This window comes from Chaetomium fimeti, assembly GCF_033439085.1.
Source record: "Chaetomium fimeti strain CBS 168.71 chromosome Unknown B0H64scaffold_1, whole genome shotgun sequence".
In the NCBI taxonomy this organism is placed as follows: domain Eukaryota; kingdom Fungi; phylum Ascomycota; class Sordariomycetes; order Sordariales; family Chaetomiaceae; genus Chaetomium; species Chaetomium fimeti.
In genome coordinates this window covers 3,855,063-3,880,924 of record NW_026944329.1, presented here as the reverse complement: position 1 = coordinate 3,880,924, position 25,862 = coordinate 3,855,063, and the positions used below count along the sequence as shown (strand labels likewise).

The window sequence follows — 25,862 nt, the reverse complement described above, 5'->3', positions numbered from 1 at the left end:
GCATCCTCCCAAAAACTGCGCCTCGTATCCACGAGTGCCGGAAACAGAAGTCTGCTCCGTAGTCGTGGCGACTCGGCGGCGCTCCATAATACCTCGCTCGCAGCCTCGGCTTACACCTTGTGCAACCGGTCTTTTTTTTTCGTACACAGAACAAATACAAAAACTCTTTCGCAATTCCTGGCCGCAAGGCCGCTGCACACCCCAGAAGAGCAAAAATAATTTCCCTAGCCCATCGATCGCCTGCCCATCATGCAGTACGTCAGGAATCTGAGCGATTCGGTCTCCACGGCATGGAACTCGATCAACCCGGCCACCCTTAGCGGGGCCATCGATGTGATCGTTGTTGAACAGGAGGACGGCAGCCTGTCATGTTCTCCTTTCCATGTGCGCTTCGGCAAGTTCTCGCTACTGCGCCCGTACGAGAAGAAGGTCGAGTTCAAGGTCAATGGCGTCAAGCAGCCCTACTCGATGAAGCTCGGCGAGGGCGGGGAGGCCTTCTTCGTATTCGAAACTAGTGACACCATCCCCAAGAGCTTGCAAACGTCGCCATTGGTGTCGCCCGCCTCTAGCCCCCCACTAGGAGCTCTGCAAAACGGTCAGCCGCCGCTGCAAGAACCCGAATCCCTCGATCTCAACGACCCTATCGGAAAGGCGCGCTCGGCGAGCTTCACCCGGCCGCCACCTACAGTCCTTCACTCGATCGGGCGAGATGGTATGCTAAACACTCAGACGCGCAGGCGGAACCTTGGCTGACAGGAAATTAGGGCTTCTCACGCCGAGATCAACCTCTCCGGAACTTTCTAGGGGAGTTCCGTCCTCCACCGACGGTTCACCCCAGCGACCGCACAGCGAAGAGATTCTACCGCGAGCAGGGCGGAAGCTGTCCAGCGACCAAGGTTCGAGCGAAGACGAAGATCCGTTGTACCTAGATCGGTCCAACAGCCCGCCACCCTTGGCCCCGGCCGAGGCTCGACAGCGCGCCATCAACCTCTCCAGGGAACTGGCCGCCGTCAACATCCCGAGCCACGTCACGGAAACGGGTGACCTGATGCTGGATATGACGGGGTACAGGAACAACGACGAGGACGCTATCCGGGCCGAGATCCTTGCGCGCAAGGTCCTATCGGAAGAGCTTGACGGTAACTACGATATCGGGGCTCTCTTTGGCGTTGACGAGCGTGGGAACCTGTGGATCTACAGCAGCGAGGAGGCGAAGAGTGCTGCGATGCAGAGAGCTATGGAATCGTCATTACGCGGCCCACCTGGCCTAGCCATTGACGCTGCGTCCGACCCGGGTTACCAGAGCGACAGCAGCGACGCGACAGCATCCCCGACTACCTCGAGTCACAGGAGGGCCGAGTCCGACCTCGGTCAGATGACTCTCCAGACGCCTCCCAGCTCACCGGGCACCCCGGCCGCCGGCGACCCTAACAGGAACTACGCCAAGACCCTGCGGTTGACTAGTGACCAGCTGAAGGCCCTCGACTTGCAGCCGGGGGAGAACTCGATGAGCTTCACAGTGAACCGGGCGACTTGCCAGGCCTACATGTATCTGTGGAAACACGAAACCCCGGTGGTGATCTCGGATATTGACGGGACTATTACCAAGTCGGACGCACTCGGCCACGTGCTGAACATGATTGGACGGGACTGGACACATGCAGGTGTCGCGAAGCTGTATAACGACATCGTGTCCAATGGTTACAACATCATGTACCTCACTAGTCGGTCCGTTGGACAAGCGGACAGCACGAGGACATACCTCGCTGGGATCACCCAAGACGGGTTCCGCCTCCCAAGGGGCCCCACCATCCTGTCGCCGGACCGGACCATGGCCGCTCTACGCCGCGAGATCTACTTGCGCAAGCCGCACATTTTCAAGATGTCCACGCTGCGTGACATCCGCAGCCTGTACGGCCCGGACCGGACGCCCTTCTACGCCGGTTTCGGCAACCGGTTCACGGACCAGATCTCATACCGCACCGTGGACGTGCCGCGCACCCGTATCTTCACCATCAACTCCAACGCCGAGGTGTCGCTAGACCTGCTGAGCCTCAACCGCATGAAGCTCAGCTACGTCAACATGAGCGAGGTCGTCGACCACTACTTCCCGCCCGTCGGCACCCTCGTCAAGGGCGGCGGCGAGGAGTACACCGACTTCCGCTACTGGCGCGACACCCCGCTCGAGCTGGACGAGTTCTCCGGCAGTGACACTGAGGGCGAGGGTGACGAAGACGCCGGCGACGTCCACGACGACGAGTATGTCGAGGACGAGGATGAGGAGGTCGGCGAGGGCCTGGGGGATAGCTATCTCTCGCGGAACTCGATGGACGACTACGGCGAGGGGAGCATCTATGATGAGGAGCGGATGATGGGCTCCATGATGGAGGATGAGTACGCCGACGACGAGGACGGCGAGTACGAGGAGGGCGACGAAGAGGTGGTTGATGAGGTGGTTGGCGAGGCTGAAGACCGGCTGCCGACTCCGGTCGGTAACCGCACGTCGGCGGATGGCGTGCATGATGTTGACGCTGAGTTGATCACGGGTGTCAAAAACTTGAGGATGGATAAGAAGTAAACTAGTCGGATATTCGTTGTGTGGGACGGGGTATCTTCGGGGGTGCATCCAAAGTTTGGAGACGGAGTTGGCGCTTATTGTGGGCATTCTATGAGGCCATAGACCGTAGACTGTTTGGGAGGATGTTTCTTCCGCATATTGCATAGCGCGGCGTAAGGCGGGAGTTTTGACTTCATAGCATTAGAGATGCATATTCATGGCTATTTCTGGGTACTCCGAGTGCAGCAGCCATGGTGCTTTGATGGCGAATGCCAATGGCGGCTTCCGCTGAAATGTAGTCGGTATAAGTACGTGTTGTGTGAAGGCTCCTCGACTATCCTCTCCTCATATCCCTAGGACCCCTAAACGCCAGAGCGCTCCCCATGGTACCTCATATGGCATCCACTCCTGATTTTTAACGCCATATGATTTTGCCATATAAAGACTCAGTCTCGCGAGGCGCAGACAGCTCACGCCTCAGCCATCTCCTCGTCCTCCTCCAAGCCCTGATCCCCAAATACATCCCCAATCGTCCCGCCCTCAACCCCCTCCCCACCAACATCCTCCTTCTCGACATCCATCGCCGACCCGTCAAGCATCTCCTCATCCTCCTCCTCCTCCTCCTCCCCACTATCCTCCTCCGCCCCCTCCTGCCCAGCCCACACATCCCTCAAACCCCACGGCACACCACTCAGCACAAACCTCTCCCCAGGCAGCCGCACCCCCCACTCATTCCCCGACACCCTCGGCAACCCAATCTTATTCTTCTCCCTCGCCAACTCCATAATCCAATCCTTACTCGCCCCGCCCGCACCCGCACCACCACCACCACCGCCACCACCACCACCACCAGCAGCACCCCCACCGCCCCCACGGAACTGAAACCCCAACCGACTCGCAATCGCCAGCTGCACGGCGTTGGCGCTCACGGCCGCATCACCAACATTAACCGGCGCCGCGCCCGACGCCGCCGACGGCCGCGCCCCGGCCTGCGACGTGTAGGGGTCCGCCGCGAGGTGCAGCGCGTCCGAGAGCACCGCCGAGGTGTGCCGGTACGCGAAGTCGAGCAGGAGGAGGGGTACCCGCTGCTCGAAGGCCGTTACGCCTTGGGCGGTGAGGAGCAGCTCGATGGTGCGCGCGTCGCGCGGGCGCGGGGCGGTGCTGGATGTGGGGATGGGGCCTGGGCCTGGGCCTGGGCCGGGGGTGGTGGTGGGTTGGTGTTGTTGTTGTTGTTGGGGTGGTTGGGGCTGGGGGGGCTGGCTTTGTGACGGGGTTGCGGTTACGATTGCTGAGGGTTGGGATTGGGTTTGTTGGGATTGGGAAGGTTGTGGTTGTTGTTGTTGTGTTTGTGTGTTGGCGAGGGTTTGAGAACTCGAGGCGGCGGAGGAGGGGGGGACACCGTTGGTTTGAGGCGCCGAGGCGCCGGTGGCGGACATGGTGATTGTGTTGTTTCGAAGTTCGAGGGGGGAAGAAGTCAGCGATGCTCGCGATACGGTGGGAGGTCGGCCGAGGTTGATAAATTGTGACGGGCGATCGCGATGGTCGGACTAGAAGTGGACGCGGGCGACTAAGTAGTAGTTAGATTTGGAATTGGTGAGGTGTCTGATCCTGTGGATGGTAATTGACAGGTTTATGATTGCCGTAAGGCGACCACGGTAATAGTATTATTCGTTGAATTAACCGGTGAATGTGGTTTGAAAGCTTGAAGTCGCGAGTTCCAATGCTGCGGTTGCTGCTGCCAAAAGCACCCGACGCGGAGCGCCTGTGCCAAGCCCATCTGGAGACGTCCACACGGTGCTGGATCGGAGCCGCATTGATCCGCCACCGCTTGCGAAGGCGTGAAATGGAAAAACAAGAACACTGATCACAGTATTTCTCAAACCGCAACAACCATCGCAGCCCGCCAATTGCATAGTTCAATACAGTTAGTTCAACACAGTCAGCAGTTAATTGCTGCCAGCCAAATGTGATCAGCTCAACGCAGGTAGCCCAACCCTAACCCTTTGTTGAACCCTATCCCTATCCCTACCCCTACTCCTATCCCTCATCTTTGCCCTTACCCTAACTCAAACCCAAAACCTATTGGGAATTAACCCATCTATGTGTATAGAACTAACCTATGGCCGCATTGAACCGGATGCAATTAACTGCATGGAACTGACTGCGGGAACTGGTGGAATCAGACGAGGTCGCTCCAAAAGTTACGGTGGTGTGCACAAGGTGGGGTTAGTTATTTCTTCCAGCTCGCGCCCCAAGCGATGGAATTCGAACGCACTGACCAGTGCTTATTTCTTGATCCTTGCCAAAGAAAATCACGGCCCAATGCGCTGGAGCGCGGGATATCCAGGGCGCGATGGAGGGGCAGACAACCCCACCTTGAGAGTGGGTGCCGATACAGGAGGGAACCTGTGAAACTTGCGATGACTCTTTATTTATTTATTCTCGCCATGGAGACTTGGGATTTACAAATAGAAACCCTAGAATAATTGACCATTCCATCCCAACCGAATCCGACCATGGAAACGATACTACCACTTCCGTTCCTCGTCGGCGTCAATGTCCCACCAGGGCTCGGCGGCGAGAAGGAGGGTCTCAATCGCGAGGAAGTGTCGAGTCTTGGTTGTGTCTTCTTCGAGGTCACTCCTCAAACACTCGACAAGGTCATGCGATTCCTTGGCCGCCACAACACCGAGTTCCAAGCCTTCTTCGACGTGACACGCCTTGACTCCCGCGACGACATCATCACTCTGCTTGACGCTGGCGCCCGCAAAGTCTTCGTCCGCCCCGAACAACTGCCCGACTTCGCCGAGTTTGGCTCTCGGGTTGCCCCCCTTCTGGACGGCAACAACGCCGGGGCTGTGTCTTCTGTTCCCACAGAGCACGGTCTACTCGTCTCTGGCCTCGACCAGACGGTAGCCGATCTTCCCCGGTTCGTCGAGGAGACCAAGGCAAAGAGGATCCAGCCGCTCTTTATCAAGCCCTTGGCGGGGGCCAACCTGGAAGAGTTCCTCAAGGTTGCGGCGCAATGCAACGCCGTTCCGATTCTGCCATCGACCGAGTTGAGCAGCACAGCGCAAACCGGAAAGCTCGCCGTGCCCAAGATCCTCGCCGCGACCTGGAAGTCGGACCGCGCAGACGGCCTGATCCCTACCGTCGTTGTCGACGAACATGACACGGCGCTAGGCTTGGTGTACAGCAGCGAAGAAAGCGTGGGGGAGGCGCTCAAGACACAAACAGGCGTCTACCAGAGCCGCAAGCGCGGCCTGTGGTACAAAGGGGCCACATCTGGTGACACACAGGAACTGGTCCGGATATCTTTAGACTGCGACAACGATGCTCTTAAGTTTGTCGTGAGGCAAAAGGGGCGCTTCTGTCACCTGGAACAGTCGGGATGCTTCGGGGATCTGAAGGGCCTTGCCAAGCTGGAGAGCACCCTTGTGTCGAGGAAGCAGTCGGCGCCAGCGGGCTCCTACACCGCCCGCTTGTTCTCGGACGAGAAGCTGCTGCGCGCCAAGATCATGGAGGAGGCTGAGGAGCTCTGTGATGCAAAGACGCCCGAGAATGTTGCCTTTGAGGCTGCGGACCTCATCTACTTTGCTCTGACCAAGGCCGTGGGCGCCGGCGTGACCCTGGCGGATATCGAGAAGAGTCTCGACGCTAAGAGCTTCAAGGTCAAGCGTAGGACAGGCGATGCTAAGGGGAAGTGGGCAGAGAAGGAAGGCATCAAGCCAGCAGCGAGCGCGGCCCCAGTTGTCCCAGTTCAAGAGACTCCCAAGGAGGCCGCCCCTGAACGGATCACCATGAAGGTCTACGACATGGCCACCGCCTCGAGGGAACAACTCGATGAGGCTCTGAAGCGGCCATCACAAAAGTCGCCGGAAACCATCATGAAGATCATCACCCCGATTATCGACGACGTCCGGAAGAAGGGTGACAAGGGGGTTCTCGAATACACTCATAAGTTCGAGAAGGCAACGTCATTAACCTCGCCAGTCCTTAAGGCACCGTTCCCTGAGTCGCTCATGCAGCTGCCTGCCGAGACTATCAAGGCGATCGACGTGTCTTATGAGAACATCCGCAAGTTCCACGCTGCCCAGAAGGAGGAGAAGCCGCTGCAGGTTGAGACCATGCCTGGCGTTGTCTGCAGCCGCTTCTCGCGGCCCATCGAAGCCGTCGGCCTCTACGTCCCCGGCGGCACCGCAGTCCTGCCCAGCACAGCGCTCATGCTTGGCGTGCCGGCCATGGTCGCCGGATGCAAGAAGATCGTCCTCGCGTCGCCGCCCCGGGCCGACGGCACCATCACGCCCGAGATTGTCTACGTCGCCCACAAGGTCGGAGCGGAGTCGATCGTCCTGGCCGGCGGCGCGCAGGCTGTCGCGGCCATGGCGTACGGCACCGAGAGCGTCAGCAAGGTGGACAAGATCCTCGGCCCCGGCAACCAGTTCGTCACGGCGGCCAAGATGTTCGTCAGCAACGACACCAACGCCGGCGTCGGCATCGACATGCCGGCCGGGCCCTCCGAGGTCCTCGTGATTGCCGACAAGGACGCCAACCCGGCCTTCGTCGCCTCGGACCTCCTCTCCCAGGCCGAGCACGGCGTCGACAGCCAGGTCATCCTGATCGCCATCGACCTCACGGACGCGCAGCTGTCGGCCATCGAGGACGAGGTGCACCGGCAGGCGACGGCGCTCCCGCGGGTGGACATCGTGCGGGGCTCGATCGCGCACTCGCTCACGGTGCGGGTCAGGACCGTGGACGAGGCCATGGAGATCAGCAACAAGTACGCGCCCGAGCACCTGATCCTCCAGCTCCGGGACGCCGAGTCGGTGGTGGACAAGGTCATGAACGCCGGGAGCGTCTTCATCGGCGAATGGACCCCGGAGAGCGTGGGCGATTACTCGGCCGGCGTCAACCACTCGCTGCGTAAGTGCCCGGCCGGCTCTAATAAACCTAGAACCCAACTCCCTCCCTACCTATTCGCTGGCAATTCTTTTATTTTTTTTTATTTTCCTTGGTACTGACGATGTGTTTAGCAACCTACGGCTATGCCAAGCAGTACTCGGGCGTCAACCTCGCATCCTTTGTCAAGCACATCACCAGCTCCAACCTCACCGCCGAGGGCCTGCGCAACGTGGGCGAGGCGGTGATGCAGCTCGCCAAGGTCGAGGAGCTCGAGGCCCACCGGAGGGCGGTCAGCATCAGGCTGGCGCACATGGATCGGTGATTTTTGGGTGGAGAGTTGGTGATTTGGGTTTCCTGTCATATAAAAACGGCTTGGTTAAGAGAAATCAGATGTGTCCCCCGTTGATGCCTTGTGCCTGTTCGGTCACTTCATGGTCGCATGAACGGTGATCGGCCGGTTGCCATGGCCGGTGTTGTTTCCGTTGCCGATGTGGGGTGGCCAGCTAGGGTCATTTGCAGGGGAGGTGGTGATGTACATGGTACTCGAGATGTCCGCATTGGGCAACTTCTGAACATCGCAGAGCAGCATGGCGGTGAAACCCCAGTTGTTGGATCTTGGGTTCGGTTAACGAGAAAGGAACGATGTTGACTGCTAACTAGGATACAGATTAAATTGACGGCCAAGCACATGAAAAATATTGTCGCTCGGAACAATACTCAGAAGAAGAAACACCGAGTCCCTCCCCCCACGTTCCCATCGCTGGGCAATTGAAACGGGCCGCGAGACGGAAAGCTGACGCAGATCCTGCAACGAGGAGGCCGACCAATCTCCTCACCACCTTCGGCCGATATATGAGTGGCCGACGTCGGACAACAGAATAAAACACCAGACGGCAGCTTACGCCTTGCATTTCAGCTCGTGGTTCAGCTGGGTTACGTTGCAGCAACAGATATGCATTCCGCACTCAAATAGCCGTTACACAGTAGTTTATTCGACCCTTACACCCTGAACATGACGTGAGGAGAGGAGGGGCATTTCAGGATGGTGGGGGGAAAAGACCCTTGCTTCCCCACACATGCAGTTCGTAATTACACTAATCTTACCCGTTCGCTTTCCGTCTTGCCAAGCCGCGATTCGCGTGCCAATGCCAACCCGCAACCGCGGATTCGCTGCGGATCTTCTGTGGATTCCCCTTCTCATCCCGTTTTCCTGTCTCATCAGATCACGCCGCATTGGAAACGCCGCATCTCTCGGTCCCCCGAAAGAAATGGGTACGTGTAGTAAGGATTGTGGTCTTTGAGACCGACCCCAAGAAGACCATCCTTTCTGCCAGGTCAGCCCCCAAGACCTTCCCAAGACCTTCCCAAGACCTTCCCAAGACCTTGGCTACGGCCGATACGCGGAAACACATTTGGGCCCATCTTGGAGGCTCCACAGGTCGTGCTACGCAGTGTCTGACTGCCTGCATGAAACACAGCAAGGACCCTGTCGACATCAAGCGAAAAATACGGAAGACATCCCTCCCGACGAATGAGCCGGCTTCCCGACGGAGGGAGACAGTCTGACAGGGAGGGAGGGATGAAAACGCCGGATACTCGGCACATCACATCACATCTCCCTCTTGTTTTTAGTGGCAGAAAAGACATCAGATGGGGGAAAAAAGGACCATGTTGGTTGGCACTCGCTCAGCCCAGTAAGCCCGGCCAACGAGCAAACAAACCGAAGAGGGAGCCCAGTCAGAATTTCCCTGTCGTTATGTAACTACCTTGGTACAAACATACTTATTCAACCCCGGCCGGGCCATCCGAACGACCAGTGATCGCCGCCATCCGACCGTCATACAGGTCTGAAAAACGGTGACCTTCCCCGTCGTCTTACATACATTCGCACTCGGCCCTGGCTTGTCTCCCATCGCCAACCTCTTTTCTTTGCCCGCCATTTGTAGGCTGCATAGTTACAGCCAGCCGCGGTGCTGTTTCTAACCGGCCACCTCTACCCTCCTTTCTGCCGGGAGCTTCTTCCTTCTTGGATTCTGGTCTGGTCCTGTTTCATTAATAAGTCTTGTCTTCTCTCCGAGCCGTCCGATCAGCCGTCACCAAACAATCCCTTCCCGAAACCTCGGCACATCCACCTGAAAAGGTGTTTGACTTTTGATCTTGCTCTGTTTTGATCGCCATTCTTTCAGTTTCACTTGCTGGTGCAAAACCAAACCCCCATGCGGGTTTTGTTGAACCATTAAAACATAACATAAACCAACATGCATCTCAACGCCCTTCTCCCGCTCGCTCTCCTCCCCCTTTCCACATCCGCCGAGCCCATCAGGATACCGCGGAACGATGAACTAGCAATCAGCGCCCGCGCGCGCCCCGACGCGCCGAACGGTTATGCCCCGGCCCAGGTGGAGTGCCCGAAGGAAAAGCCCACGATCCGGCGCGCCAACACGCTCTCCAAGAGCGAGACCGACTGGCTGGCAAAGCGCCGCCCGCTCACTGTCGATCCCATGATCGAGTTCCTGAAGCGGGCCAACATCGAAGGCTTCGACGCCGAGGCCTACATCAACAGGGTCGCCGAGGACGTCAAGGACCTGCCCAACATCGGCATCGCCGTCTCCGGCGGCGGCTACCGCGCCCTGATGAACGGCGCCGGTTTCATCTCCGCTGCTGACAGCCGCACCCCCGGCTCCACCGACAAGGGCGGCATCGGCGGTCTCCTCCAGGCCAGCACGTATCTGTCTGGTCTGTCCGGCGGCGGCTGGCTGGTCAGCAGTATCTATGCCAACAACTTCACCACCGTCGAGAAGCTGCGGCAGGGCAGGGAGGACAGCAGCATCTGGCGGTTCGACAACTCCATCTTCACGGGGCCCGACTTGTCCGGCATCTTCGACGCCGCCAGGTACTGGGCCAAGGTCGCCGGCCAGGTGAGCGACAAGGACGACGCCGGGTTCGAGACGTCCATCACCGACTACTGGGGCCGGGCGCTGGCCTGGCAGCTGATCGACGCGCCCGAGGGCGGGCCGGGGTACACCTTCTCGAGCATCGCCGACGACGACGAGTTCTCCAACGCGCGCGCGCCCTTCCCGATCCTGGTCGCCGACGGCCGGCACCCCGGCGAGAAGATCATCTCGCTCAACGCGACCGTGTACGAGTTCAACCCGTTCGAGATGGGCTCCTGGGACCCGACCACCTTCGGCTTCGCGCCCATGCGCTACCTGGCCTCCAACTTCTCCAACGGCGTCGTGCCCCGCGACGGCAAGTGCGTGCGCGGCTTCGACTCGCTCAGCTACATCTTCGGCACCAGCAGCTCCCTCTTCAACGCCTTCCTCCTCCAGAACATCACCAGCGTCGAAGGCGTCCCCGACTTCCTCATCGAGGCCGGCACCTCGCTCCTGCAGGGGCTGGACGCCGACCGCAACGACATCGCGCAGTACGTGCCGAACCCCTTTTTGGGGTGGAACAAAGACAACAACCCAACCGCCGAGACCTCGGAACTCGATCTGGTCGACGGCGGCATGGACCTGCAAAACATCCCCCTCCACCCGCTGATCCAACCCTTCCGCTCCGTCGACGTCATCTTCGCCGTCGACTCCTCCGCCGACACGACCTACGCGTGGCCCAACGGCACAGCCATGCGGGCCAGCTTCGACCGCGTGGGCGGCGCCATCGCCAACGGCACGCTCTTCCCCTCCGTGCCCGACGACAAGACCTTCCTCGCGCAGGGGCTCAACAGCCGCCCGACCTTCTTCGGCTGCGACGTCGCCAACTTCACCGTCTCCTCCAACCAGTCCCCCCCACCCTTGATCGTCTACGTCCCCAACGCGCCCTACACCGCCATGTCCAACGTCACCACCTTCACCCCGTCCTACCCGCTCCCGCAGCGCGACGGCATCATCCGCAACGGGTACGACGCGGCGACGCAGGGCAACGGCACGCTGGACGCGCAGTGGCAGGCGTGCGTGGCGTGCGCCGTCATGAGCCGCAGCTGGGCGCGCACCGGCACCGACGTCCCCGCCGCGTGCGCGTCGTGCTTTGATCGCTACTGCTGGAACGGCACGACGGCCGGGGCGGATGTGGCGATTGCTTCTGGTGGGGGTGGTGCCGAGTATGACCCTACCTTCAAGATCGGGAACGGGAACCCGGATGATGAGTCGGCTGGTGTGAAGGTGGACGTGGGGAGGTCCGCGTGGGCGCTGATGGTTGGCTTGGTTGCCGCGGTGGCTGTCTTGTGAGGGGGTAAAGTGGTGGATACCTATTCAAGGGGCGGGCTCTTTCTTTTCTTTTTTTTTGGTTTGGTTGTTGCATGTAGTAGTATCTTGTAAGGTCGAGCATGGGGTAGAATGATACCATTAGGGGAGTTGCATTTAGGCTTTCCGATTTTATTTTTGTCGTATTGTTCACCGTTTAGAAGGGGAGATGACTGAGATCACAGTAAGACGGCTGAAATGGTTTAAAACTCTACTCGTATCACACACCAACCATCCTTTTCTTCCCACGCTCCAACGCATGGGCAAAGAGCATTGTTTCTGCCTCTGGCCATAGCGGGCTTATCAGATACAATCTCCCTCCACACTCGCCTCCATTCCATTCCCCTTTCCAAGGAAAAACAGCGGCTCAGACTCCAAGAGAGGCCTCGCTCTTCAGTGGCTCTATTAGATTGAAGAGCTTCGCCGTCATAAGGTCGTCGAAATGAGGATACGAGCTGAGGTTGCGCAAGGCTGAAATAGATCATGTGGGAAAGGAAACACGACTCGTCGGAGTCTGGGGAAACGTTACAGGCATTCTGTGTCCGTCGACCTAGCGGCGAGGCACTCGCCAATGTGCTAGTTGTACCAATTCCTAGCAGTGATGCCGCACGAGGCGGTCGCTCACTGCTGTCATCGAAACGTATCGCGATAGGGGCCATCCACCCTCGCTTCTGTGATACCTCCGGGCATCATGCGGAGCCATTCAGCCCAGCTATCCATGTTAAACGGATCGTCTGTCAATCGGAACGTTATGCTAATCTGCGCCCCGCTTGACGGAGGACGAGGGACTTCGCCGTGCTGCAGCGGGGCCAGGAGTATGGACGGCAGTGTTTTCGTGCCGGAAAGCTGCATGCTCAGCGGCGTGGGGAACCTCACAACAGACTCCTTCTCCGGGTTTTGTTCTCGTATTATCTCGGGATACAACGATAGTAGCCTGGCGTGGAGTTCGGCCGAAGAAAACGGTTCTCTATATGGTTGAGCAGCCCTCTTTCGCAGCTGGTCTGTCACCGCGCGAGTGAAGGCACTTCTTCCAAGATGTTCGACGTGATCCTCTCCGGCGGATGCAGCGATCAACTCCAGCATGCCTGTCCGCCGCGACGCTGTGTGCGTGGGGTAATGCGCGCAATCCATGAGGAGTAGAGCGTCCGAACGGGCGTTTTCGAAAAACGACTGAATGCCGTTCCATCGAATGACCGAGGCAGGGTCGGCGTGTTTAGAGCTGGTACCTAAGAGTGAGCCCGCGCACGTACAAAAGATATGTTGCAAATCAGATCACTGTACCTACCTTGCGAGAACCATCTCCCGGTCGCCGTCTAAATAGCTATACCCGCTGTAGTAAAATATTCTTAAACAGTCGCGCTGGTTGTGATCCGCGATGAAGTCTGTAACCGCCTGGGATAACCACAACCAGGGAGTCCGGGAGTCCTCTGTCGATGCCGGAATCGTCTTGATGTGGACGGTATAGTGGTAGTTTTCGTGGAATGTCTTGGCCAGATCGTTGAGAGCACTCTGGGCCCCGGCGTCCTCGTCGTCCTGCCACCGCACCATCAGAACCGAGGCGTTGGCATAACGGCTGCGGAAGGGGCTTTCCAGAATTCGATCTGCGCTTCCTTGAAGGTCCGCCCTGAAATTATCGAACCCGGGTAGAGGTGGCAGGTTCACGTGCTTGTCGGGCCGCGGGCCAGACGGAAGAGGGGTCCTGATGCGTGCCTCGCTCAACGACGGCTGGGCGTGCTGTTGCGTCGGCGAGGTGTCTATGTCCATCTCCCGGGAGTCCTGGGAGAACGACGGTCTTGTGTTCAGCGGCGCAGGACTTATTTGTGGCCCTATTATCGGAGAGAGTCCTTGGGACGAGGTCTCATGTGACCTGAACCTCTTTGCAGCGTCCTCCCATGTCATATTATGGTGGTTGGGGTGGCACTGGATGGTTTGTGAGTCGATGGACCGGGGCAGGACTGATCTAGGAATGGGAACTCACGGCAACTCTCCTTCGGCGGCAGTCAGGGCAAGCACCCATCTTCCTAATCAGGTGGGCGCGTTCGCGCTGCACGGCCGTCAGGGGGCCGGTCCGACGCCGACTTGCACGGCGTTGCTGGGTCACATTACTCCCGTCCCTGGCAGAAAATACAGCCTGGGCGGCGAAGGTGGTAGGCGATGAAGCAACGCTGCTGTATGGAGTCCCGGGTGTTTCTTCCGTACCGAGCGTCGCCGAGGTCACGAGGGTTGCCGCAGTCGATATCGACGAGCTAGTGTCTTTCCGCACCGGCGGAGAGGCGCCGTCTGGTTGTAGGACATGGTCCTCGGAGATGGCGTTCAAAGCAAGGTGGTGGGTTTCGGGGCTTGCAGGCAAGCGTGACACAGGGCGCAAATCGTCAGTGTTGTTGGGCGAGGCCTCAGTCAAGCTGGAAACCGGATGCATCCTGAGACTGCCGGTTGTTCAGAATCTCAAACGAATGCAAAATCCCATAATCGATGGCTAATTTAGTCGAGAGTCGGTTCTGGCCGTTCCCTTGTCTGCCGGGTTTGGCGAGCAACTCGATGCCCCAACGTCCCGGCTCGGTCCACGCCTGCACCTGTTGGGGTTGCAATGTGAACTCTGCGGGATATCCACAACTCCGAGATGCAACCGGGCGAATGCGTCCCCCGGAAACGCCAGACCTGCTGGCAAGCGGTGCTTTGGTAGGTAACCAACAAGACAAGTATTATCCAGGGGTGAGGAGTCTCGGAGAGCGCGGTTGGGCAAGCCCACACACACAAACGGCCTAGACGGGGACGGAGGGTTCGAAGCCAACGATGTGGCACGCCGGAAGCTGCTCCGCAGCTATTTTGACCGAAGGGCCGAGTCCGGAGGAACCTGAGATGGCGGAGCGAGGGTAGCCGTCGACAGGTCGGGCGGATGGGGGATAAAAGGGGACCGGGAAAGTACAGAAACAATGCTGATACAAAGACAGTAATTTGATAATGCAGCCGTCACGACGCCCGGCCAAAATCATGTACGGGGCAAGGTACAGGATATTAGCTGTAGGTAGGTAGCCCGGTCGAATAATGAAGGACAAGGACTCAAAAAGTTGAACTGAGGATTGAACAAGGTCGCTGGAAGGAACCAATGGCTTCCTCGACCAAATAAAGCAGGAGGTCAGGGTTTGCTTCTTATTAGCGCGGCAGGCGGGTGAAGTGAGGAAAGAACGTCCATCTGAGACGGGAGCAGCAGGTGCGGGCGGCAAGGCATTGATAGGTGAGGTTCGGCCGTCGTTTTCTGTAACCCCGGGCCCGACTCCGGCACGGTTTCTTTTTCTTCCTTTTCCAGAATTAATTTCACCCGCGGTATGCTCTCTCGCTTGTTGGAGGCTCAATTCAGGCAAGCCCAAGGTCCGTTTGTCCCTGGGAAGTGCCCAACGAGAACGGCGTCCACGTGGACCCTGCCATCGCTCACCGCAGACCGACCCAGTGGAGTGCATCTTCTTTCCCGAACCCCCCCTCCTTCCCACTCTCCCCGTGCTGCCGTAGACCCGGCTCGATCTCCTATCCGCTTTTGGTTCGACGCTGGATGCTGTAGCAGGTACATGTCGCTCCTTTGCATCGACGTCAATTGTTTGTCACTGTCCAGCGCGTTGCATTGACTTTGGCCTGCCGCCCTCCATCACAGAAAGCCTGCAACACCAAGTGCTGATCGCGGTATTTTACACTCACTTACCGTGCAGGGACCGCCGTGGGCGCCCAACACCTTGTCTCAGAACCCCCACGCTCCCTTTGAATCCCTTGCACACAGCATGGACCCTAACCCCCGGATACCGAGGTCATGTGACGCAGCCTGGATTTCGAGGGCAGATTACGGGTTTACGTAACGCGAACACACCTTGCACGCACCAATCGGCGACGGTGACATGGGGCCAATACCGAGCCGGCCGGGCCAGCCTCACCGCGATTTTGTTACCCGATTGGCTCTCCGAGAGGCTAGTCACCGGCTCCACAAGCCGCCTTCCACCACCGGGGAAGCCGGGGGGTCTTCGGTCTGTGCCAGCGTGTTGATGAAGCTCCCGAATCCTCAACAAGCCCGACAAGGGGGAATGGAACGCCACAGTTTTTCTCGTCACCGTGCCGAATCTGAGCTATCTGATTGCACGCCGACTCGGTGAAAGGCGGCAATTTTCCAGGTCTATCCCTCCGAGGCTTAGAGCAGACAGGAGAGCAGCCCGAGGAGAGGAGCCCAGAGTCGCCTCGCATAGGCTCCATGCCTGGAAGGTTGCGCTGCCCACGGGGGGGTCTCGCGCGGGATGGCCTGGGGAAGCCATTGTCCCGAGGTGAGGCGTGGATTGAAGCCCCCTTTTTTCGACGTCCATCGTCAACTGCCCGCGTGTTCGGCATGACCGAATTGGTCCGTTCCTGCTCGCTTTGGGGTTGTGCTGAAGTGCAGCCACTCATCGGGAGAGTTCACCGACACGTCGCTCCTCGGTAGCCGCTTCCAAAACAAACTCCCTGCAGGAGGGCCGCCAGCCTCACACTGGCACGGGCAGTTCGCGATTTCGCAGCTCACCCCACCACCATGCGCGAACCTCGAATCGTGGGGCAGTCGAAAAGAAGATGGGATCCCGGCTTCTGCCCTCTTCCTTGCCCTATCAGAGACTTCGGGGTGGATTTGAAGACACACTCCGAACCATCGGAGGTCCCGCATATCTCGCCGCCTCGGGCAGGAACGATGACCAGTTGGTGGAAGGAGCTCACCACGATGGGATGGGGGAAGGGACCTGGCTCGCAGCCTCAACTGCACTTTCCCCACGCACTCGTCCTCCCCTCAGTGGCTCCTTCATCTCCTCGTTTTAATGCATTGCTACCTGTGCAACCAGACTCTCTTCGCAGCGGCCCAATCATCCTGGCGTGTAACGTCTGGGCTCTCGTTATTGCTTCTTGCCCTCCCCACTCCGATCACTCTCGCCCTTCAATATCTGGCTGACATAGCTCTCCAGCCGATCTTAACCAGACACACGACAAGCTCCGGTGCGGCCCGCGGAAAGCGTGATGGAGCCACAGAAACAGAACATGTCAAGCCGCCGTTACATTGTGTTTCCCCAGGCTCACCCCGCTGCTCCCCGGTGAACACGCAACCTCGGTCATGTCGCAATCGGCTGGTATGCCCAATGGCTGACAACACTCGGCAGCGAGGACCCAAAACAGCACTTTTGATCCCAAGCGCTTCCTTGGTGGCTCGAGGTCAACCACACCGGCCAAGGAAGGTTATGCAGGACGGCTGGGTCGGAGAGAGGCATTGCCAACGAAGCTCGTGAGGTTTGAGGCACAATGTAGGCCCGCGTTCTCGTCATTCGTTCCCGCACGTCACGATAAGTTGTTGCAGCATGCGCGCAACCCCTGCATCGACAAACCGAAGGTTCCCAAGGTCCCCAGGCCTTATTGGGTCCGTCAGGCAGAGTCCCGGGCTCCTCTACGGCCAACCACCGAGGCTCTATTCTTGAACACACTGGACGCTTCGGGACGCAGGAGAGGAGTAAACTCTGGACTCCAGTGGATCCGGCCGGCTTGACGACGCGTCGTAAGTCATTTATTGATCAACATATGTGTCATCTTCATTAAATCGCGGTAGATTGTGGTGTTTCCACTGCAAATTGACGAGCTAGAGTTTCGTCTCAACGGCGTCGGGGTTACCCTCGGGGTTAGCCATCCTCCCTCTTGTCCGCTTCCAGACTCCAACCCCTTTCTCCAGGCCGGAACCTGTAGGTAATGGTGTTCAGCTTGCGAGACGTCTCGCCCCCCTCGTCGCTGTCAAGGAACATGTTTTCTCGTTCCTCCAAGTATGCCTTTTCATCGGCAGAAAGGGCTAGCAGCACCGCTGTGGACGATCCTTTAAGGATCTTTACATTCCAGACAGCCGTCTGGACCATGATGCCCAGGAGGAAACTGACCGAAAGTGCCACCTGGATGGCTAGGAACGTCAGCCAAGCCCACTGGATGTGAACGTAACTCTCGGTTGCAAAAACGGTGCCACTCGCCGAGGCTGAACTCATGGCACGCATCCTAGAGATACCCTCAAGTTAGCATTGGGCCTGTCTCTACATGGTACCTTTCAACCGCCCGGCGCCCTTCGGGAGTCGACGTGACGCTGGGCCGGCCAACCACTACGCGGGGTCCGCTGCGGGTTGCATTGTTCCCAGCATAGGGGGATGGAACAAGGGGCAAAACAGGAGTTGGGAAGAGGAACCGTGACAGGGCAAACAGAAAGAGGGTCAAGGGGGCCGTAAGCCTAAGAAAATCCACTTGCGTGTTAGTCAAGCTGGCGGCCACGTTGGCGGTCAAGTTCCTAACCACAGACCGCATCCCGTCGTCGTCAGACGGCTCGCGCTGGAACATGGCAAGCCCAAGGGCCTCGCTGGTGGCCGTCTCGCCCCCGATCGCCTTCCCGTACCAATGGGAATACACGCCGGAAAAGACCGACAGGATATAGCCGTTCAAGAGCCTCACGTCCTCTCTCTTTACTGAGTACACGCCGTCAGCGTTGGTGGAGCGCAGGAACACTTGCCGGGGCAAGGACGGTACATGGCGGACGTTGACGATCGAGTTACCCGAGGCGTCTTCTGCGGCGAGCGTGGACGAGTGTACTACCCTGCTCGTGGATGCGCCGCGGGAGGTCGACGCCTCGTACGTGTTGACACAGAAGTGTAGCAGAACCTCGGCGGCACGGAACACAGTCTTTGACGAAACCGACCCAGGGTCCGAGGTCTGGTTGGTATAAACAAGGAAGAAGTTTGCGATGGCGCTCGACACTCTGCCGTCCTGGTCTGAGAAGGCGAGACTTGTCCGCGCGGGGAGATAGCTCTCTTGGCCCGTCAGTCCCTCGGTGTCACTGTCGGTATTTGCCGAGGCATGCGGCCAAGAGATGTTCAGGTTACAGCTGGCGGTGCCGCCGACCAGAAACAGGCCGTTGGGGAGGCGAGCAGAGCGAACGAGCTCATCGTTGGCGTCTCCCAGCGACACACCCAGACCTCGTGGCCCGGACTGGCTGGAGACGGTGAGCCTGTCGGACACGTCGGCCACGGCGCCACAGACGGCCAGCGAGCTGAAGTTCCGCCATTGGCAGTCGCCAGAGCTGCAGAGGGGTTGCAGGTGTGGTACCTCCACGTCGACTGCATGATAGATGCCTGACTGGATCGCTTGCTTCTCTCGGGTGTCGAGGTGCTCTGGTAGGTTGGCACAAGGTCAGCGCCCACGGTTCCCACGGGATTGACGCGGGGGTCAACTTACCATACGGCGTTGGGTGGGAGTATGATTCGCTCCTGGGAATGGCCGCTGTGCCACTCCCGGCCTCGAAATTTCGAGTGGGATAGGTGACGGCGCCCTGCGTGAGCGGGGAGAGCAAAAAGCTGGTCACAAGTGCCACAGCCGCAGACATCCCGAGTGCCCTATCAGAAATCGATCAGCACATGGGGCCACAACCAAGGCGACGCATACAGCCCGAGGGGCGAGAGTATTCACACCTTCCCTTCCGCTTGTAAAGCAACATAGCGCTTCTCACGGGGCCCCGCCGCGCATCATCGAACGTCTGGAAATCTGCGAGCGGCTTTTCGCCCCGAGCGAACGAGTTCCACTTCAGCTGTGAGAGCCCTTCAGTCAGGGGGACGGCCAGCGCAACCTGACATATGGTCGTCAGAAAGGCCACCACCGTGTTAAGCGAGACCGTCAAGGGCCAGTCCGTCAGACCCCGTCCGTCAAACATGTTTAGCACCGCAACAATAACCGCCAGACACACGATCCCCAGCAAACAGCCCAATATTTCGGGCAGCCAGCGCGCACAATACCGCAGGAACCCGCCACACCCTCTCCCCCCCTGTTCTCCTCGCTGGGGCCGTCGGCGGCCACCCCCCTCCCCATCACCGCCATCCACAGGCTCGTTCCTCTTCCTCCGCCGCTTGCGTTGTCGGTCCCACGACCGCCTCGCTTTCGGCCCGTTCAGACTTGAGGGGATAGGGGGGAAGGTGTCAGCGTGGGGCACGCCAACGTCGATTTGCGATTCGTCTTTAGGCTCGGACTCGGGCACCGGGGCGAAGTAGTCGATGTCCTCGTAGTGCATGAACGGGCCGTCTCCACTAGACTGCGGGTCCGGAGCGCGGTTGGCGGTGCGGGCCGTTCCGGTGCTAGTGGGGGGTTGGTGAGTACCAAGGGGTGTTAAGTGAGTCGGGGTTTGTTGTTGGGGTTGAGTCTGCTGCCATGGTGTTGACACAGGCGCGGATACTGCGGGGGTGATTTCGGTATATGTGTTGGTGACGGGGTGGCCCGGAATCAGAACGGCTGGGACGGGTAGGGAAGGTGGTACGTCGGAAATAGTAGCGGCGGCGGCAGTAGGAGCGGGAGTCCGCACCGGGGCTGGCCCGTAGGAGGTCCGGACGGGCCGTCGACCTGACTCGGCCTCGCGCGCGCGCGCCTCGTTGAGCTCCTGCATGTCGCGGCTGCCGCGCCAGTGCGGCGGCGCCGGGTAGGGGATATCGGCCACGTTGGGGTTCGTTTGCCAGAGTGCAGGCGCTATTCCCGTCGCGCCGGCGGCGCGGGAGATGTCGTCGGTCGTTCCGGCTGCTGCTGCTGCTGTCGTATGCGGAACCCCCTGTGCCTGTACATGCGACGGTGCCTGTCCGTGCCACAGCCGGGCTTCCCCCCCATTCCCCTGGGCCTGGCCCTGGTCGTCCCAGCCGGCAGTCCCATGCGTTTGCGCCCCGTCTCGGTAGTCCCGCGGAGGCGACGGCGATAACCCGGCCAGCCCGCCGTAACCGTACGCCTCCTCGTCGTCTTCGTGAATCGAGCTTGCCGGCGACACGGTAAATTTACCTCCGCTGTTGATCGTGCCCATGCGCTGCGGCATTCGGCTTCGCGCGCTGCTGCTGCCCGAGCGCGTTGAACGGAGCGGGTAGCTGAGCTCCGGCGAGACTTGCGCCGGGTCCACGGGGGCGGCCGCCGCCGCCGGACCGCCTACCGGTCTCCTCGCGGGGACAATGCTCGACTGCGCGAAGATGCTGGTCGGGTAGCCATCCTGGGGGCGGTAGTAGCGGTCACCGGGACCAGGTCCTGGTCCGGACATGGCGGGCGGTGGGTGTTGGCGCGAGGAGGATACACATGCCCGCTGGTAGGTCGGTTGGCGCACCGCGACGGGGGAGCCGAAGATGTAGAAGAGTGGCGGGTGGGTTCCAGCTACATGTATAACGCAATGGCCCCTAGTCCGGGCACGGCCAGCAGCCCGTTTCTCTCCTCCTACTGGGTGATGAGGGCAAAGGTGAGGCGAAGACTATCCCGTTTGGCGCGAGAGGAGAATTCCAGACGGGAATAATAAAAATTGACAAAGACAAAGCAAGCAAGCAAGCTCACGTCGAGGAGCACAGTAAGCAAAGCTCTCTAGCTCGACGACCCTTGACCATGCCCGGGTTATTAGCTCTTCTGGGCAACGAAGTGTGGAGGTCATCCAGACACTACAGCCAGTACAGTACAAGTGTGTACATATCCTGCGAGCAAAACCCTGCCAAGTTTGCCGCAGATAACTAGCGGATCACATCACATCGGCCGCGGGGAAACGTGGGCTGTGTCTCTCACTCCAACTGCTGAAGTGATGCTGAGGAGGCTCGGGGGACGTGCCGGAGGCCGGTGGCCATGGCCCCGTTTGGGGTACTGTGACCGGTTTCTGTTCGCGCTGTTGGTGCTTTGGACCCCAAGTCGCAACCCAGGCGCCCAGCAGCGGTTCACTGTTGCGCTTGATGAAAGTGACCTGCCGGTTTCGGGAAGGGACACTTTGGGAAATGCCGCCGGGTGAAATATATCTCGCACGCAGACGCCCGAGTACTCGCCGCTGACGGCCTGCATACCATTAACCCGCCGACATTGACATCTCCCACATCTACTGTGTGTACGAATATTGAATCCAAACTATCTATTCGTATCGTCTGCACAAGCGCGCTTCTTCCTTCCCCAATTCCATCCTGCAGCTTGCCGGCCGGGACAGCGCATCGCACCGCACGCACCACACACCCTGCTCGTTAGCAGTCGCCCACGACGCTCGCGCGGTTCGTTGTTCGTGAATTATTAGTCGGTTCGTTCGTTGGTCAGTTGGTGGCGCCTTCTCCACTCCCCCGAAAGAAGTCGCAGAACGGGGCAGCGGCCGAATGGCGGCGCAGCAAATACTGCTGCCTGCTGGGGTGCGGGTGGGTTGCGGTTGTATCACGGACCGGGATGAAACATGGCGCGGGGAGTGGGGTTCAACACAAACCATGGGAAAGTCAGGGTGTCAGGGTGTGCCGGTCAGATCGATCTTCCAACAAAGAGCCAAGCACCCAAGCTGTGTTTGGGTGTTGGTTGCGATGGTGGGACGAAAAGGGAGGTTGCTTCTTGATTGGTTTGTGTAACGAAAGAGCAGAGCGGGGTGGAGAGTGAGCTCTCTTTCGGTCTGTTGTGTTTGTGTGACCCGTCACCCGTTCGTCATCGACGAGCTTTGGGACGGATTGACCCCTCATCTCCTCATCTCGTCTCATCTCATCGTCCCATCTCGGGCATTTGCAGCGCTCAAACATAGCATTGCGATGGCCAGAAAGTGGTGTTGACGCAATGTGATTTCTGCCCAGTGCTCTGAATGTCAAAGTGAAGATTGACGGTGCGACCATGCGTGCAGTGCTAGGATTTCCCATGTCAGAACTACCATTTCACACCCAACAGATTGGCAGACTAGGGTTAGTTACAGACACAATGAAGGATCTTTTATGATTTCCACAAAGCACGCACGCATGGGTTTCCAGCTGATGAGCTCTTTGGTGGCTCCGCTATCCAGAAGTTGATCACAGTGGAAACCCATGCGTGCGTGCTTTGTGGAAATCATAAAAGATCCTTCATTGTGTCTGTAACTAACCCTAGTCTGCCAATCTGTTGGGTGTGAAATGGTAGTTCTGACATGGGAAATCCTAGCACTGCACGCATGGTCGCACCGTAAATCTTCGTCTTCATCCGTGATGTCGATTGTTGAAAAACTCCCTGACGGTCAAAGAAACGAAGTGCGAATGGAAAAAGCACAGGGTCCAGTTCTGCGGATTCACCATCGGCGCAGATGGAATCACAATGGACCAGGACAAGCTCGCGGCAGTACGCGACTGGAAGATACCCCATGACGCAAAAATTAGCGAGGGGGAGAAACGGACGGCAATTCGCGTCCACTGTCTCATTGTGTAGCGGGGATGTGTTTTTGTCCGACGGCGGGATGATCCCATGTCAGCGTCTGACTTCACTCCACATGGAAGGGATTGTGGGTGGGAAGAAATGTGGAAATGGGCTGTTGATCAAGATATTTGGAGACTATCGAGCTGTTAGTGTCTTGGGAGGAGCTATATATATATCTGAGGGGGCCTATTTTGAGCTCTGCTATTTTTACTGGGATCACCCGTGGCAATTGCTTGGTTTTGGTCCGTCAGAAGAGGCGAAACATCACGCCGCTTCTCGGTTCTCGGTCCCCAAGGCCGACTCCGTTGTGCTACGTGCCGAACGAGGAGTGGTTTCGTGGTTCCATGTCCATGTATCACCGCCTCCGGTCCGGTCATGCCGAGAACGAACACCAAATATAACACAGTACAGGCAACTTCTAATTGTTATTCGCTCCCAAATGTGACGATAATGATGTATGTTGGTACACAGCCGTTCCCAACCCACGGCGTGGAAGACCCGATTTTGATCCAGATGCCCCAAACTCCAGTGCCGACCCCCGGACTGATACCGAGCTACCCAATAACCCCTGAAGCCCATCTTGAGCTGCCATAACCCAAGGCAAGCAGAAGCCAACATAACCAGAAAACAGCACGATGCTCGCCATGCAACGATGTAGGTTTGTACAATACATAGGAAACAAAATCCCATATCCCCAGGCCATCGACCACTAATGCTCGTGGTCGTGGTCATGCCCCTCGACAGAGTGACTGCTCTCAGGGCGGGAATTGCTCGTCGAGCAGCAGCCGCGACCGACACAGTCATCCACACAGTCTAGCAGACACGCGCCCTCCACAATACTCCCGCACCTCGACCCTTGCACAGGGAGGGCCGGCGCCGAGGCCGAGGCCCCGTCCATGCGCATGGCAGCGTCCAACCCTTGGGCGTGGGCGTGGGCGCGGTCGAGGCAGAACTCGGGCTGGATGGTGGCGCTGTGGATGCCGTGGGCGTGCAGGCACTTGCGGGCCATCATGGACAGCTCCATGTACTTCTCGCCGCCGGCCTCCGAGATGGGGAAGGCGACCTGGATGTGCATCGAGGCGACGACCTTGGTGTCGGACAGCTGCCAGATGTGCACGTGGTGGCAGCTGATGACCCCCGGCAGCGCCTGGATGTCCTCGCGCACGTCGTTGAGGTCGATGTGCTCGGGCGTGGCCTGCAGCAGTATCTTGGACGCCGCGATCGTGAGCGGGATGCAGGACCGCAGGATGATGAGCGTGATGAAGAGGGACACCGCCGGGTCCGCGTAGTACCGGCCCGGCCACTCCGTCAGCCAGATGACGAGGGCCGTGATGATGACCCCGACGTTGCCGAGCGCGTCGCCCAGGACGTGCAGCACCATGGCGTTCATGCCCATGTCGCCGTGGCTGTGGCCGTGCTTCTTTCCCGATTTCTTCGGCTTGTTGTGGTTGTGTGAGTGATGAATTTCCGACCCCCGCCGCGCCCGCTTCGAGGGTGATTTCGGGCTGCGGCTAGACTGCGACACACCGCCGTTCTTGAGCAGGGGAGTGTCTTCCCGTAGATCCGTCCCCTCCACGACAGCCGTCTCGTCTTCGCTGTTGCTGTCGCCGCTCGACTCCTCGTCTGGCTGCGAGCGGCTGGCAGCAATGATCTCCTGCCTGAAACTCGCGGGATGGATGCTCATGTCGCCGATGCTTGTGAGGCGGCCGTGTCGGGCGGCTCCCTGTCCCCGCCGTTCTTTACGGCTGTTCCCCTCGGTCGCCTGCGTCCCGTATCTCGCCACGGCCGCCTCGGGGAAAATGTCGGGTCCGCCCTCATCGTCGGCAAAATCTTGGTCGGCTAGTGTCCCAGCGCGTCCCTCTTCGGCAGCGCGGTCAGCGCCGTGGGCATGCGAGTGCCCGTGTTCATGGCTATGTTCCTCCTCGCCGTGTCCGTGTTCCCCCGGCCCATGCGAGTGCCCATGCCCCCCTAGGATAACGAATCCAGCCAGGTTTGATGCGAGCCCCAGGCAGCCGACGATCAGGATGAGCTGCGCGTTCCCAATCTCTGGCGGGTCGATGAATCGGGTAAGCGCTTCGAGCACGATGGATACACATAGGGCGATGAGGAATACGGCGTTGAAGAAGGCACCCAGAATCTCGGCGCGGAGCCACTGTGGCGGTCGACGTCAGCAAAAGTTTCCAACGCTACCCCGGGCCATGGGTTCTTGGGAGGACACTCACCCCGTAGGAAAACTTGTCCGTGGTGGCCTTGCTCGCCACGGATACTGCCCACAAGCCAACAAGCAAGGAAATGATATCATTAAGCTACGAGAAGAGGTCAGTACGGCCAAACGTCGTTTGGCTTGGGAAAGGGCATCTTACCATGTGGAAGGCATCTGCCATCAGTGCCAGGGAATGCACGGCAAAACCGACGCCTAACTCGAGCAGGAAGAAGACGGTGTCGAGGACGAGCATCACCTTGATGCGCGTTGATTTGGACCACCCCATGCTGGGCGAACGAGAGCGGCGCTCTTTCTGGGTCTATGTTGAGAATGGTTGAAGTTGGAAGTCGAAAGACACTCGGTGCGGCAATCCTCCTGTCGGTGGCAATGCGTCGGTTTTGTTCGTCAATGGTAGGCAGATACGATTAATGTTGGTCGATGTGTTTGCGGCGCGGTTTGCTTGTCGTTGGAGCCTCCGATTTTAGGAACCGAGAAGTCGCCCCCTCGTGGTCCCGCCTTGGCAGATGGGCGCAGGCGCGCAAGCAGTTGATCGCAGGAAGCGAGTAAAACAGCCGGCTGGTGTTTTTCCAGGATCTGCCCCTGTCTTTGCCGTCCTTGGAACTCACTCAGGGAGTTAACAGAAAGAACGAAAAAAAAATAGGCAAATTGGCACACGAGCACACTTAAACGCAAGAAGCACAGTTGTACGAAAAGCCAAACAGCGTCAGTTTATGGATCACCGTGGAGTGGAATTGATTACTGTGTAATT

General features: G+C 58.8%; 10 protein-coding genes across 10 annotated transcripts; 4 read left to right on the top strand and 6 right to left on the bottom strand.

The window, feature by feature from the left end:
* Positions 1 to 111: 111 nt before the first annotated feature.
* B0H64DRAFT_29623 (Lipin/Ned1/Smp2-domain-containing protein) lies at positions 112 to 2,803 on the top strand. The gene is made up of 2 exons (XM_062800079.1): positions 112 to 712; positions 765 to 2,803. The coding sequence occupies exons 1-2, from the start codon at positions 250 to 252 to the stop codon at positions 2,576 to 2,578; spliced, it is 2,277 nt and encodes a 758-aa protein (XP_062664558.1). The 5' UTR covers positions 112 to 249; the 3' UTR covers positions 2,579 to 2,803.
* Positions 2,804 to 4,090, bottom strand: B0H64DRAFT_29618 (uncharacterized protein). The gene has a single exon (XM_062800078.1). It carries the CDS (start codon positions 3,991 to 3,993, stop codon positions 3,028 to 3,030), a length of 966 nt encoding a protein of 321 aa, XP_062664557.1. The 5' UTR covers positions 3,994 to 4,090; the 3' UTR covers positions 2,804 to 3,027.
* Positions 4,091 to 4,921: 831 nt separating this feature from the next.
* On the top strand, positions 4,922 to 7,835 carry B0H64DRAFT_29586 (histidinol dehydrogenase-domain-containing protein). The gene is made up of 2 exons (XM_062800072.1): positions 4,922 to 7,480; positions 7,591 to 7,835. The coding sequence occupies exons 1-2, from the start codon at positions 5,074 to 5,076 to the stop codon at positions 7,779 to 7,781; spliced, it is 2,598 nt and encodes an 865-aa protein (XP_062664556.1). The 5' UTR covers positions 4,922 to 5,073; the 3' UTR covers positions 7,782 to 7,835.
* On the bottom strand, positions 7,836 to 8,342 carry B0H64DRAFT_29587 (uncharacterized protein). Its single transcript, XM_062800073.1, has one exon. The coding sequence runs from the start codon at positions 8,147 to 8,149 to the stop codon at positions 7,889 to 7,891; it is 261 nt and encodes an 86-aa protein (XP_062664555.1). The 5' UTR covers positions 8,150 to 8,342; the 3' UTR covers positions 7,836 to 7,888.
* On the top strand, positions 8,343 to 9,469 carry B0H64DRAFT_29588 (uncharacterized protein). Its single transcript, XM_062800074.1, has 2 exons — positions 8,343 to 8,731; positions 8,938 to 9,469. The coding sequence occupies exons 1-2, from the start codon at positions 8,536 to 8,538 to the stop codon at positions 9,219 to 9,221; spliced, it is 480 nt and encodes a 159-aa protein (XP_062664554.1). The 5' UTR covers positions 8,343 to 8,535; the 3' UTR covers positions 9,222 to 9,469.
* Positions 9,413 to 11,934, top strand: B0H64DRAFT_29602 (lysophospholipase catalytic domain-containing protein). The gene has a single exon (XM_062800076.1). The coding sequence runs from the start codon at positions 9,718 to 9,720 to the stop codon at positions 11,683 to 11,685; it is 1,968 nt and encodes a 655-aa protein (XP_062664553.1). The 5' UTR covers positions 9,413 to 9,717; the 3' UTR covers positions 11,686 to 11,934.
* A 73-nt stretch (positions 11,935 to 12,007) lies between these two features.
* B0H64DRAFT_29596 (uncharacterized protein) lies at positions 12,008 to 14,290 on the bottom strand. Its single transcript, XM_062800075.1, has 3 exons — positions 13,679 to 14,290; positions 12,986 to 13,620; positions 12,008 to 12,919 (listed from the first exon to the last, which is right to left on the bottom strand). Exons 1-3 carry the CDS (start codon positions 14,117 to 14,119, stop codon positions 12,331 to 12,333), a joined length of 1,665 nt encoding a protein of 554 aa, XP_062664552.1. The 5' UTR covers positions 14,120 to 14,290; the 3' UTR covers positions 12,008 to 12,330.
* B0H64DRAFT_29579 (uncharacterized protein) lies at positions 14,291 to 15,358 on the bottom strand. Its single transcript, XM_062800071.1, has one exon. The coding sequence runs from the start codon at positions 15,156 to 15,158 to the stop codon at positions 14,463 to 14,465; it is 696 nt and encodes a 231-aa protein (XP_062664551.1). The 5' UTR covers positions 15,159 to 15,358; the 3' UTR covers positions 14,291 to 14,462.
* A 2,008-nt stretch (positions 15,359 to 17,366) lies between these two features.
* On the bottom strand, positions 17,367 to 20,776 carry B0H64DRAFT_438148 (uncharacterized protein; the record flags this gene model as incomplete). Its single annotated transcript, XM_062806321.1, has 4 exons — positions 17,367 to 17,727; positions 17,927 to 18,887; positions 18,952 to 19,109; positions 19,185 to 20,776. The coding sequence occupies 4 exons, from the start codon at positions 20,774 to 20,776 to the stop codon at positions 17,367 to 17,369; spliced, it is 3,072 nt and encodes a 1,023-aa protein (XP_062664550.1).
* Positions 20,777 to 23,467: 2,691 nt separating this feature from the next.
* On the bottom strand, positions 23,468 to 25,577 carry B0H64DRAFT_29452 (cation efflux protein). The gene is made up of 3 exons (XM_062800066.1): positions 25,254 to 25,577; positions 25,113 to 25,196; positions 23,468 to 25,042 (listed from the first exon to the last, which is right to left on the bottom strand). The coding sequence occupies exons 1-3, from the start codon at positions 25,377 to 25,379 to the stop codon at positions 23,600 to 23,602; spliced, it is 1,653 nt and encodes a 550-aa protein (XP_062664549.1). The 5' UTR covers positions 25,380 to 25,577; the 3' UTR covers positions 23,468 to 23,599.
* Between the last annotated feature and the right edge of the window lie 285 nt (positions 25,578 to 25,862).

Coding starts and splice junctions, on each gene's coding strand:
- B0H64DRAFT_29618 (XM_062800078.1), bottom strand. CDS start 3,993: ATGTCCGCCACCGGCGCCTCGGCGCCTCAAACCAACGGTGTCCCCCCC.
- B0H64DRAFT_29596 (XM_062800075.1), bottom strand. CDS start 14,119: ATGCATCCGGTTTCCAGCTTGACTGAGGCCTCGCCCAACAACACTGAC. Junction 13,621..13,678: donor GCCGCCGAAGGAGAGTTGCC/GTGAGTTCCCAT, acceptor CAAACCATCCAG/TGCCACCCCAACCACCATAA. Junction 12,920..12,985: donor CGGGAGATGGTTCTCGCAAG/GTAGGTACAGTG, acceptor CTTAGGTACCAG/CTCTAAACACGCCGACCCTG.
- B0H64DRAFT_29623 (XM_062800079.1), top strand. CDS start 250: ATGCAGTACGTCAGGAATCTGAGCGATTCGGTCTCCACGGCATGGAAC. Junction 713..764: donor TCACTCGATCGGGCGAGATG/GTATGCTAAACA, acceptor ACAGGAAATTAG/GGCTTCTCACGCCGAGATCA.
- B0H64DRAFT_29586 (XM_062800072.1), top strand. CDS start 5,074: ATGGAAACGATACTACCACTTCCGTTCCTCGTCGGCGTCAATGTCCCA. Junction 7,481..7,590: donor CGGCGTCAACCACTCGCTGC/GTAAGTGCCCGG, acceptor CGATGTGTTTAG/CAACCTACGGCTATGCCAAG.
- B0H64DRAFT_29602 (XM_062800076.1), top strand. CDS start 9,718: ATGCATCTCAACGCCCTTCTCCCGCTCGCTCTCCTCCCCCTTTCCACA.
- B0H64DRAFT_29452 (XM_062800066.1), bottom strand. CDS start 25,379: ATGGGGTGGTCCAAATCAACGCGCATCAAGGTGATGCTCGTCCTCGAC. Junction 25,197..25,253: donor TGGCAGATGCCTTCCACATG/GTAAGATGCCCT, acceptor CTCTTCTCGTAG/CTTAATGATATCATTTCCTT. Junction 25,043..25,112: donor CGGACAAGTTTTCCTACGGG/GTGAGTGTCCTC, acceptor CGACCGCCACAG/TGGCTCCGCGCCGAGATTCT.
- B0H64DRAFT_29587 (XM_062800073.1), bottom strand. CDS start 8,149: ATGTGCTTGGCCGTCAATTTAATCTGTATCCTAGTTAGCAGTCAACAT.
- B0H64DRAFT_29588 (XM_062800074.1), top strand. CDS start 8,536: ATGCAGTTCGTAATTACACTAATCTTACCCGTTCGCTTTCCGTCTTGC. Junction 8,732..8,937: donor CGGTCCCCCGAAAGAAATGG/GTACGTGTAGTA, acceptor CATGAAACACAG/CAAGGACCCTGTCGACATCA.
- B0H64DRAFT_29579 (XM_062800071.1), bottom strand. CDS start 15,158: ATGCACTCCACTGGGTCGGTCTGCGGTGAGCGATGGCAGGGTCCACGT.